General features: G+C 39.2%; 1 protein-coding gene across 3 annotated transcripts in view; it reads right to left on the bottom strand.

The window, feature by feature from the left end:
• Nucleotides 1-13,210, bottom strand: part of kif26ab (kinesin family member 26Ab) — a 208,366-nt gene that overhangs the window by 39,484 nt on the left and 155,672 nt on the right. For all 3 annotated transcript variants that reach the window (XM_069916550.1, XM_069916551.1, XM_069916552.1), the window contains exons 6-7: nt 1,640-1,849; nt 1,423-1,516 (exon numbers count right to left, since the gene is read on the bottom strand). In XM_069916550.1, the coding sequence (XP_069772651.1) occupies nt 1,423-1,516; nt 1,640-1,849 (304 nt within the window). The remainder of the gene's footprint in view (nt 1-1,422; nt 1,517-1,639; nt 1,850-13,210) is intronic.

Raw genomic sequence — 13,210 nt, 5'->3', positions numbered from 1 at the left:
ACTTTCAGCCATTTGATTTCTTTAGTGAAATCTAGAAAAAAAAGTCTTAGAGTGGTTGCTTTTCAAAACTCGCCTCTTGAGGACCATACCTCTTTGACATGACTCTGATGTGCTGTGGGCATCCTAAAGACACCAACATCTTATACTACAGGCTGACAGGAGGGTGATGTAGAGAGAATCTGGGCTGGTTTTGTGGTGGCATTGAGAGGAAGTGCAATGGCCACTCACAGAAAATGGAGGTTGAGACTGGCAGATTGCACCTCTGGATGTAACCTGGATATGCAGCAGACCACCAAATGTATGCATCCATTTCATTAGTATGGAGTCAGCAAACCTAACAAAAGTGTTCCCAAACAAATGGACCAGAAACAAGGCATGGTTTACATCATGGTTAGCACATTGCTATTATAGCACCAATGACCCAGGCACGTTTGAATCCACCGCTGCCTACAAGGAGTTTGTACATTATCCCCATGGCCACGTGGGTTTCCTTCAGGTGCTCCAGTTTCATCTCACCATCCAAAGATTTACGGGGTTAGTAAGTTAATTGGTTATTGGGAGTATTTGAGCGGCGTGGGCTCATGAATCAGAAGGGCCTATAAAACTGAATTATTGCAGGAGTGATTAGTCAGAGAACCAAAAGAAAGACAAGGAAATACTTCTTGCAAAACAGGGGATTAGGGATTGAGATGCATTTTCTGTTATTACTAAATGCAGAGGCATTTAGTAATAACAGAGGAAATTCAATTATGACTTTCAAAAGCAGAGTGAATAAGTACAAAATAAAAGAATTTGCAGAGCTCTGGAGAGAAGGCAGAAAAAATAAGATTAATGGATTGCTCTTGTGCACAGCCAGTTTGGACTCCAGGTAAGTGTAAAGTTGCTGTGAGTATGTATAATTTCCTCTGAAACACAAGGCACTCTACTTGGATAACTGGAACCAGTAATGAGTCTTGTGGTGGCTGTGAGCATCAAATGTATAGTTGATGGAGTGTTTGAACAAATTGTCATCTGCACCAATATTATGAAGATGGAGAGCTGAAGGTTCAAAGGCTGAGCAATTGAAGTGCCTTGCTTAGGGCAAGAAGCAGTCCCATGGGTGGATGAAAGGAATTGGCATTAGAAGGATGGGGGGGGGGGGGGGGTGGTTATGTAGATGATGAACAATGCAGTGACCATGGAGAAGGTCTTTATTAACATACTTCTCATACAGAAATTGACAAAATCAGAAATCTAATTTTAACTGCTAGACATTTAAGCTTATTACTTGCTCTCTTATTGACAGAAAATCAGCAATGTCAATTGAAGAGAAAATCTTAACCCAGTCATATGCTATCAGGTTTATTGTTGCAGAAGTTGACAGCGTGTGATTACTAGTCAAATATTGTAATTAACAGCAACAAAAAAAATCTGGAAGCTCACCAAGTTTGACGTGACCAAAACAGAATATGCAGCCATCTGCACCATTCACAACAGACTGAATGACTTCTGCCACTGTTCCTGAGCAGACCTCGGCCTAGCGTTGTTAAGGCAAAAATTATGTTAGTTGATAGTTGTGTACACATAATTGAATTCAAGATTAATGCAACTGCAAAATGAGAATGAATTTAACAATTTAATTCATCTTCCTTCCACTCACTTGTGAGGCATCTTGAGTGAAAATGGCATCGAATGCAAACATTTTTGGAGCAGCAACAACTGTCCGCCTGTGGGTGGAACTTAAATGGCCACTCACTGCAGGGTCGTAGAGGGTTATTTGTTTTTTGCGAGAGTCTACTTTCAGAAAAGACATTGACTCTGACGTATCGCTTGCTCCTTGGGAAGGACAAATCCGTACCATTACCTTCACCTGAAAGGAAACAACAAATGGTCAGTTCTCCACATTACCTTGAACAATAAAATGATGCTGCTGTTGTTTTGCAGATGATTCAAGAATTACAAGTATACCAAAAGTTTCAACAAGTTTTCCTCAGTAAAATCCAGATAATGGACAAATACTAGTTAACTTACCACACATCAATGTGTGATTAACGTCAAATCACAAAAAATAAGAAAGAAATTTCAACACCTTTATGTGTAACATATACATTATCTTTCACATAATAAAAAATACACAATTGAACAAATAGGCTTAGTTAATAATTCTTCCTTATTTGTTCTTTTCACAAACCATTGAAAAGAAAGACCGCAATTTTCCAGTGCAGTTCAACAATCCTCCAGTTATACAGGATTCAATCAAGAAGACAGATACATTCGCTTCACAAGTATCATGCAGAAGTTTAGGTGAAATATCACAGTGCCAACTCAGGGATAGAGTGGACAGAGTCAAAGTGGTTCTTATGGACATGGCACATGAAGAACAGGGTAGAAGATGCTAAAATCTCATTTGAATTTACCTCAAAATGCAGTCTTTCAGTCTACCAATATATCAGTGTGAATGTTAGAACCTTCACATAAAAACACATGTCTACTGCACTCCATTAAGAAGGAGCAACACCAGAAGAGACTATCTACACAGCAATTATAGAGGGCGCATACACAGAAATAAGAATCTTTCTCATTACTGATGCTGTTAATGCTTTGAAGTTTAAGATCCAAGAGGCAACTAAGACTGACTTTGACTCAAGTAAACAGAACAGGTAGTTGTGAAGGTGTAATGGAAAAACTGCATCCACATGCAACAGAAAATATTTGAATGGAGGACCAACAATATAAAGCAAAGGTTTCACTAAGGAATGCTGAGAGACAATGGCAACCATAGTCTTGATCTATCATGTAACTTTTTCCAGTGAGGATTTTCCATCCTTAACAATGGTAATTTCTGTCATTCTCACAGCGTATGTATACAGAGCCATGGAAGCCCTAAACAGCAGGATACAGCAGTGTTAGAAAGAAACACTCTGAGAAATGATGCAAAGCTGGTTAACCATGTGATGTCCTCATGGTTAGCGACAATCAGCAAATTGACAGAAAAAATAAAATTAACAAGTCTGATCCTGCATTTTTATATGAAAATTTACCAGCATTTTTTTTTAATCTGGGCCAACAATGCTAAAAAAGGCATGGAATTTAATGAACCTCCCTGACCAAACATGGCTACATTTCAAACTGAATGCAATTTAATTCCAAAAAAAAACTTCCGCCTCCTCTGCCTCTTGCAACTCTACCACTTCATCTCTATTTATGTCTTCACTCTGTTATCTTTGATATTTTAATTTGCACGTTGAGTTAGTTATAAACTCACTACTAAGTAGCCCAACATAAATGGAGAATAAACACAAAGTGGTCAGGCTGGGTGAATGGCCTGTTTCTATGAGAGCAAACATCGGCGATCTTTTACTGACAAAAAAAGGAAACTTCTGAGGTCAGCCTTGTGTAATTTTCCCCAATTTGGCACGGACGGAAATTATCACCTTCATTCATCCCCTGATTCTCATTCATAAAACAAACCAACAATGAATTCCTAAAAACCTACAATTACTACATAAACAAAGAGCAGATGATAAGCTTCAACAGCACCAAGAGTTGAGTGCATTCCAAGCTTTCAACATTACCTGCACATAGTTTCTCACTTTTAATATTGACACCAGGGTATAAAGCGAATACTAAAAACTAAGTAAACCCTTAAAAAAATGGATCACTGAAAGGTTTGGAAATAGCAGATTCAAGGCCACTCATAAAAGCTGATGAGACTATTTTGGTATTTCACACCATTTCACACAAGCTCTCAATTGTCCGAGCTGAATGGAAAGAAATAAAGCCTATCTATTCTACACAAATGTATCCAGTCTATTTTGAATACAAATTTCATTTTGTTTGTTGCTGCATTTTGGTTTGTGATACATTCTCAATCAAATAAGCAAACTTATGTTTCCCCACAAGTAATTTTCATTGCTTGAGCTCCAAGTACATTTCTGATGTAGTCACTAACTACAAACAACTTGTCACTCAATGCGAAAAACTAAGAAATTCAATCTCGCATACCAAAGATCAATATATTGAAATCAATTATTATGCCTCCCACTAACTATTTCAATAACAGAGTAATTTGGTACAATATTCATAAGGATTAATTTTGTGTATATTCTGCAATCAGACAATTAAAATTGGTTAAAATTGTCTCAAATATTAAAATTGGGCCTTTTTACAAAAAGTACCATATTTAACTAGCCTTAAATTAATACTACTGTGAATCCCACTGATGAAATCCAACATTATTGCACTGCTGTGTAAATCACATTATATAGGTCTCAGTTCAGAGACAATTTTACTCTGCACTTAATTGGAACTGATAGATGTGGATGCCTCTACAAATTAGATTGGTCTTCTTGCTCATTCATTAACACATATATTGTTTGCATACAGAGACATTTGCAAGACAAGATATCTGGTTTAATTTTTGTAAAGCTGATAAATAATTGTACCATGATACATAACACTGAGAGAGTTTAGCAATGCCATAGAAAATTAAACTTTACTTAATTTGCAGGAGCATTAGGTTTAGCAACTGGCCATTGTGGAGTTATTAATTTGCAGACCGATAATTCCTGCCCTAACCATTTTATATTTGCATGTATTCTCAAGTGACTGACACCAGATTAAACATTTGGGGTCAGTAACTGCACTAGCATGGATCCCTGATTACACATGAGGACATATTAATAGGAATATTTTTGAATTTGTATCTAACTTTTCTAAATATTCCTTAATAATGGCAGTCTCTAAATATTTACCTAAATTCTTATTTAATTTTAAGAATTTTTTTGTGAGATTTACTATTTTGGAAATAAAGCTCAAGATAATAAGAATTACATTTGTGCAAATCTCAGTGGAGGTAAATCAATGTCCTGAAATGAGAGAACATGAGGGAAACCTTCATCCCTTGATCACACTGAACTGACCACAGGGCGAGAACAAAATTCAGCTCCATCTTGTTATCCTCTACAAGAGTCATTGATTTTTGTCCACAGTATAAATAGGAGTCTCTGGAATGAGATATAATGGTGTAAAAGGACCAAATAAGGCAACGATAACAGAGAAAAAAATGACAAAATAAAAGTGACTTTTTTTTTAATTTGAAACCCAGTCCTTTCACTATTTCTGCAAAATTTATAGCATTCACATTACCTATTCTATTGAAGGAGGCTCTTCAGCCTGCTGTCTATACTCCCTCCCGTTCCCCCATTTACTTCCCTGCAACCTGCTTTCTCACACAAGCCCATTAAGAACCCTTGAATTTTCCCACCGCTCACCTGCACTAAAAGATGATATACTGTGTTCAATTAACCTCGCAGTCAATAGGTCGTTGGGATCCAGGAAGAATCCATTCATCCAAAAGACACACACTCAGACAAAGAGAGAATGTGTACAATCTGTACATTGGAATTCAGAACTGAACCCATGTCACTAGAGTTGTGGGATCATTGTATTCCTGTGTTTCTTTTGCATACCAATATAAACTTTTCCAATGGGAATGTATCGCAGAAAAGGGTAGATCATACATTCCAGCCAAGAAGATTAGAATAGTTTCTCCCATATATTCCTTCTACTTCAGGCCATTGCTTCAGACAAGAAAGATTTATCAATGAGTTGAGGGGAAAAAATAAGGAAGGGCAAATGGAATATAATATTGGAACAGCACTGAATGAACAGAAATAAACAATGTACAATCTACAATGTACAATCTGTAAAGCGGGAGATGGAAAATAGAATGCAACAATTAGGGAGGCATATTTTTGATATGTCTATAACCGTTTGGCCACAGCTGAAGAACTGCATGTAGTTCTAATCATCGTGTTAAAGAAAGGATGTGATGCCATTTGGCCAGCAACATAGATTCTCAAGGACGCTACCTCAGATGGAGAAAGCCATGAGAGGAAAGATTGATTCCTCCTTATAATAGAGGAGTTTGGATGAAGAATTTAGCAAATTATATATAATTATGAGAATGATTTTGAAGAATATATTTCACTTCAGGAATAGTTCAATAAATAAGGTGAGCAGATTTAAGGTGAACGAGTTGAGGTAAATTCATTCCACCAAAAGAGAAGTGAAGGGTTCATGAATTCACCCATAATTGGGAAACTCGATGGTCAGTTTCTATTTCTTTAGTCCCACAGAGATACTCTCAAGAAGCTTAGAGGCAACTTCATGAAAGTCTTCCAATAAGGAACACTGGTTAGGCCTCGAATGCTGACAGAGAAAAGTCCAGCAACTTTATGACAAATGCATTTGCCAATTGACCAGGATTATTCTGGTTATCCAAGGGATAATGAGAGTGTATTGCAGTGACCTTGCCACTTCTGGACAAGACTAAAAAAGGTGATTTTCCAGTACAATTGTGATAGTACAGATCTATCACCAATGTATATAGTGTATATAGTTACAGTATCTAGACTGTGCTTACAGCGATTGGCTGAGAGCTAAGCCACGCCTACTGTCTGGGGTTGTGAGTCTAGCCAGGTCGGATCATTCCAGACTGGTCGGCCACCTGTGAAGAGCTCCTGTCTTTTGCTAATAAAAGCCTTGGTTTGGATCAACAAGTCTTTGGTTCTTTCGACAAGCTCTACAACAATGTAGAGAGTTAAATATTTGGGATAATTGTCACAATTACAGGATACTGTTCATCAGTCTCACAGCCTGTGGGAAGAAGCTATTCCCCAACCTGGCAGTCCTGATTTTGATGCTCCTCTACCTTCTTCTTGATGGTCATGGGTTGAAGATAGTGTACACTGAATGAAAAGGGTCTTCTAGAATTCCTTGTCCTGATTTTGATGCTCCTCTACCTTCTTCTTGATGGTAATGGGTTGAAGATAGTGTACACTGAATGAAAAGGGTCTTCTAGAATTCCTTGAGCCCTATTTAGACAGCGTTCTCAGTAATATCGGCTACAGAGGAATGGGAAACACCAGTGATCCACTCAGCTATATAGGTTTCTGGTCTAATGCTATGCAGCTGCCATACCCCACAATGATGCAGCCAGATATTAGATATTACTTTACACATTGTCATGTTACCTTTGAAGATCAAAAATGTTCTTGTTTTTATTAAGCAAATTCATACAAAAATAATAGTTTGAGGTTTTGTAAGTGTATCAACTGAGGAATAAGTCAAACGCGAAAGACTGCAGACACTGTGACTGAAGTAAAAACACAATGCTGGAGAAACTCAGCCAGTCAAACAGTGAATTTTATATAGCAAAGGTAAAGATACAGAACCAACATTTCAGGCTTGAGCTCTTCGAGTATCATACCTTGAGGAAGGGCTCAAGCCTGAAATCTTGGTTCTGTATCTTTATCTTTGCTTCATGAAGTACATTGTTTGACCAGCTGAGTTTCTCCGGCATTGTGTTTCAATTGAGGAATAATTTGGGATTCATCAGAAATAACTATAAAAGCAAAATGGGGTGCAAAGTCTAACTTTGTCATTTTCTCAGCTTTGATAAAGGAGTTTGGAGTTTAGAAGAATGCATGGACATGGGGGTGGGGAGAGGGGGAGAGAGGTGGTGGAATCTCATTGAAACCTTCTGAATATTGAAAGGGATGAATAGAGGGGATGTAGAAAAGATGCTTCCAGTAATAGGAGAGTCAAGGACAGAGGGCACAGCTTCAGAACAAAAAAAAACATCCCTCTAGAACAGAGAGGAGGAGACATTTCTTCAACAAGGATAGTGAATCTGTGGAATCCATTGCCACAGATGGCTATGGGTATATTTAAAGTGGGCATTGATAGGTTTTACATTAATAAGGGAATAAAAGGTTATAGAGAGAAGGCAGGAGAACAAAGTTGTCAAGAGAAATACATTTGCCATGATACAAATGGCCTAATTCTGCTCCTACACCTTACGGCCTTATGATAAAGTGTCCCAACCTGAAATGTTGACTGACCATTTCTACCCATGGATGCTACCTAACCTGCTGAGTCCCTCCAACTTATCTTTGTGTACTCAAGCTTCCACCATCTGCTGTTCCTGGACTTCTCCCTGGACCGTTGCTTCATCCATCGAGTTTTATTGACCTTCTTCAGCTTCTATGTGTATCTCAATCTCTCTGTTCCTCTTCTCTTGATTTTTTTTATTTCTGGGGAGCTCATGAAAATAAAAATATCTTTGCCTTAATATTGCAGGTCTGTCAAATTTCCCTTAAAAATCTGTATGAAGTAAATCGTCCTCCTCAGATCTGCTGAGCCTATCCTCCCTAACTACTCACCACAGTTTTCATACTGATTTAACTTGTATGGGAAACATTAGATTACTTTCTAGTCTGCTGATGTGTAAAGCACTGCAATTCCCCAAACAACTTCATTCAAATGCAGTACAAAGGCAGAAATCAGGTGAAAAGTATATCTTCCCTCTGTTAATAGGATTAAAACTGTTAATTTCAAGAAATCAGAACTGACACATTGACCACCGCCAGTGGGCTGATCTCACCTCCAACCGTGCATCTTGGTGCCTCACAGTTCGGCGGGCAGCAACCTCCTTTGAAGAAGACCGGAGAGCCCACCTCACTGACAAAAGTCAAAGGAGGAAAAACCCAACACCCAACCTACCAATTTTCCCCTGCAACCACCGTGTCTGCCTGTCCCGCATCGGACTTGTCAGCCACAAACGAGCCTGCAGCTGACGTGGACATTTACCCCCTCCGTAAATCTTCGTCCGCGAAGCCAAGCCAAAGAATTGCATCTGTAATTATCCAGTGCAATTCTCAAATAAGGTGTGCTCTCACATGCACCTCCTACACCCCTCTACGTATGCACTTGAAGGTCCTTTATGTTGTTACTTATTTCCCCATAAGTACATCGATCATCATTTGCATTCAAGGACAAATATGCCATCAGCATCTTATCTTTGTGTACAATCAATTTTCAACCAACCAAAAGTAAAAAACAATCTGCAAAATTACAGAAATCATTGCGAGTAAACATCACATGAAAAATATTTGTAATCCAAACTCTAAAGCTGTAACTATTCTTTTGTAAAATGCAGCCACCTTGAGCTGACTTACAAAAACATCAGCACCAATTTTTATTCCAAAAGTAATCCAGCTAAAATGCTGGACAGAAGATTGTCTGTATCATTGGGCAATTGACTGGCAATATAGATATCAAAAGCGTGATATCAACCACTTCCAACTTCACCCCTCTGTCATTTTTCTTATTAGAAAATTACAGGCTGAAAGGACAGTTATGAGTGAGCTGCGATTGTTATCAACGGTCAATGAAAAGTAACGTGACTGTCAAACAAGTGGAGATGCCTCTATTCTTAGTCTCCCTAGTCACGTAATATCATAACGTGCAGAGATATGATTAAGTTATAATTGAGCCTGAATAACTGTAATTTAAATTGAAAGATCCATCCTCCATTTACAGTATTTCTCTGTGAAAACAGGTCGTTGGTGAAGTTTTCATGTTTAACGAAGTGGTCATTCTTTTTGCAAAAACTTCCTTACTGATCTCAGGTGCACAATTTCTGATACGAACGAGGTTATAAAAATGCTGCTCAATAGCTAGTACTCTATTGAGAGAGTTTATATATGTCACATTTGCAAGTTTAATAGCTGTAAGATTCTTGCCTTTTTGTGCTTCCCTTGTAAAGAGGCATATTTGTAAAGGCTTCTCACTGCATTTAAAAAAAAAGGCATCAAACCTTACTAGCATCAACCCTTTTAAGCACATTTTGTGTCAGACTGGAGAGTTTAATTGCCTCTCCTTTTCTGCCACGTGTCTCACATAAGAGGTCTGTCAGAAAAACTGACAGAAGCTTTGTAATTGTAAAACACTTACTCACTGATCACAGAAGTGGAACATCGCTTCAAGACATTTGTTGAGCAGGGAGTTCAGAAAACTGTTTTGAAATACAAAATGGTTGCATCTACAGCATTAAAGTAATCCAGGAGGGACATAATGAGGTACACCTCAGCGATGCTATGATTTCATAATAGCTTCATCAGAAAATATGTGCAAATCTTAGAAATGATTAACACAGCTCTACCACATGATGAATTAGTATTCTTCTCACATACCCTCCAATAATCTTTCCTGAATTTATTAACATATTAATAAATGTAAATAGAGGAAAAAATGCAAAAAGGTAGAATTGAATTGGTTTCAGTTGAAGACAATTCACCTACACTAGCTAGGTTTATTGATCTCCTGCATTATATGCAAGAATCATTGTTCAGTCAATCATTTAAAACATCTTGCATTTCAATAATTATGCAAGGGAAATCTCTGTTTTCCTTACTTTCGATCTGTCCAAAGTGGCCAATTTTAAATCAACAATCTTGCAGGCTAATTTTCCGTGAAGGTCATTCTAGTGTCAGAATGTGTAGTTAAGACAGGACTGTGTTTTACTGATATTTAGTTGTGTGTTCAACTTTTTCCATCAAAAAATAGTTTTATTGTTGATTTGTATACAACGCTTTTACAGAGGTTTATCTTTTGACAGGGTAAGTACATTGTGTCAGATCAGGAATGTCTACATTTTGGCTACTGCAGCTGTGGTTATTGAAAAAAAATCCTACCATGTGACAGAAAATACTTAAGTGCAGTATTTTCAAAATAATTTTTTTAAATAAATACATTAAATCCCAAGCACCTTGCTCTCATGCTCCTTGGTGGTAGAGATTGACAACATCCAAGATGCTGTCAAAATACCCAACAAGTAACTGCAGTGCATTTTGTAAATAGTACACATTGCAATCACAGTGGTCTGGTGGTGGAGGGAGCGATGGCTTGGGCGCTCGATGTGCAGCTCCAATCACATTCAAGCAGCTCGACCCAAAGCAACCCACTTGATTGGTTAGACCAGCCATTCACAATAAGGGCCATACAGCCCCCGCCCCCACCCCCCCCCCACCCCACAGCATATTTAAGGGGGGGGGCGAAATCCATGGACTGAAATTATCAAATGTTTTTTATGTAGTCAATAGGAGAGAAGTATGGAAGAAACTAACTGTGGTAAGCCACTGTAAATATGTTTTGGCTGTGTTAGTGCTTGTTATAGTTCATCTGGACATGCCCATTGCTGACTGTGCCTGAGGCTCCTTCCACTAACCCTTGAATAAAGGCGATTATGCTCCCTCTTCAGCCCACGACATTCGACCAGCAAGGACGTACCTCCATTCTGTTGTTAATAAAAGCCTGTTGGTTTCTATTTAACCTAGTTTTTTTGAAGTAATTGATGGTGCATCAGTTTTATTAACAACAGGTCTTGTTTTAAATAATGGAGCACATTTTGAAACAAGAAAAGGTGGAACTTGACCCACCATTGCCTGATGCATCTAACAGCTTCAACCTCTGGCTGCATTGCTTTGAAGCGTTCCTGCAGGCCTCCTCTACTATCGCTCGATCAGGGAACGACAGACTGCAAGTACTATATTCCTGGGTCGGGCCACTGGTTTATTTGATGATCAGGGACGTCAAGTTGTATCCAGAGGTGATGGAAATACTGAAAAGCCACTTCCTGAGGATGGTAAATGAGGTCCACGCTAGGTACCTCCTGCTACCCGAAAAAAGTGACCCGGAGAATCAAGCGTGGAGTACCTTTGGGCCCTATGAGCTCTTGGACAGGCCAGCAGCATGGCTGCAGTAAACACGGAGGAATTGATCAGAGATGCTTATGTCACAGGCATCAGATCCAGCTATATCCAGCAGAGACCGCTGGAGTACGGTGAGCTCAACTTACAGAGGGCAGTCAAACTAGCGGATATAGTAGAGGGGCCCTTCCAAAATATGGATTCCTACTCAGCCAATAACACAGCCGCCTGGTGGATACCGCGAGTGCCACCGTCTTGGGACATGGGAGGGCCGCAAGCCTGCGGAACACCCCCACCACCATGTCTCGCCAGCAATCTGACCTATACTCCATGAGTACCCTAAGTGCTTCTTCAACAGTCTGCACAAACACCCTAGAAAATGATGCCAAGCGAAAGATGCAGTTTGTTCTAGCTGTGGAAAGAAAGGGCATTATGCAAAGGTGTGTAAATCCAGGTAACCCTCTAAACCCAGCAGCACCACATGTGGGCCATGGGGGCTGCCATCTTGAATGCTGCCATCTTGGATGCTGCCATCTTGGATGCTGCCATCTTGGATGCTGCCATCTTGGATGCTGCCATCTTGGGATTGAATACTCATATATTCTGCTGCATCTACAAAGTCTGTCAGCAATTCAACATTGGCTTCACCAACACTGGATCAAGGTAGCCCTCACCAACTCGCCATATCAATGATGATGAACATCGAAGTAAATGGTCACGAGACAAACTGCCTATTCGATAGTGGGAGCATAGAGAGCTTCATCCACCCTGACACGGTGCAGTGCTTCCCTTGTGACCAATAAGCCACAGTTTCAATGGCCTCGAAGTCCTATACGGCAGATGTTCACAGCTACTGTGTAGTGTCTCTGACTGTGCAGGGCACAGACTGCAAAGACTTTATGATGCCACAGCTCTGAACTACCATGCTGCTGGGTTTGGACTTTCAATGCCACCTTAAAAGTGTGATGATGGAGTACGACGGGCCCCATCCCCCCTATAGATGACACTTTCCAAGTTCTAATATTTCCCAGTTTCAAAACATGTCATCTTCTAGGAAACGTGAGTGACGATATTCCGAATTACTATCTTATTAAGCCAATAAACCAAACCTTGTAGTTGCAGCTTTAAGTAGCTTAATTCGTTAATAAAATGGATAAACTTCGCACTGAGATTTTCATAACAATGAATAAACAAAGCAAACTGTATAATGATACTCAACTTTAAATGGATATAAGAAGAAATAGACAAAATAAGATGAATTAAGATAAATTCAAAGAAAAGTATCTCGAGCTCACATTTCTTTCATGATTGTTCAAAGAATAAGATGCAAACTCTCGCTCCGCTTGGATATTATGACATATGATGTCATAGTAACTATGGTAACACTACAAACAGTAACTGTTCTTAAAAAGATAGGCACAAAATTAACAAAAATCAAAAACACAAAGTTTTTGACCTTTATACCCCATCACCAGCAGTTTTTAAAGCACCCACTGCACTTCACCTGTAAAATCCCCCCGGTATCTCCTCCCACCATTTACAGCCATCAAACCACAGATTGCCCACCATGCATGACCTGCAGCCATTCAACCCTCAGGATCACCCCTCCACCACTGTTCATTAACCTCACCCCTGACTGTAAACCCATTAACACTAAAAATAGGCAATACAGTGCT

This window comes from Narcine bancroftii, chromosome 2 (assembly GCF_036971445.1).
Source record: "Narcine bancroftii isolate sNarBan1 chromosome 2, sNarBan1.hap1, whole genome shotgun sequence".
Classification (NCBI taxonomy): Eukaryota; Metazoa; Chordata; class Chondrichthyes; order Torpediniformes; family Narcinidae; genus Narcine; species Narcine bancroftii.
The sequence above is the reverse complement of the archived record's forward strand: the minus strand, read 5'-3'. Positions and strand labels throughout refer to the sequence as shown.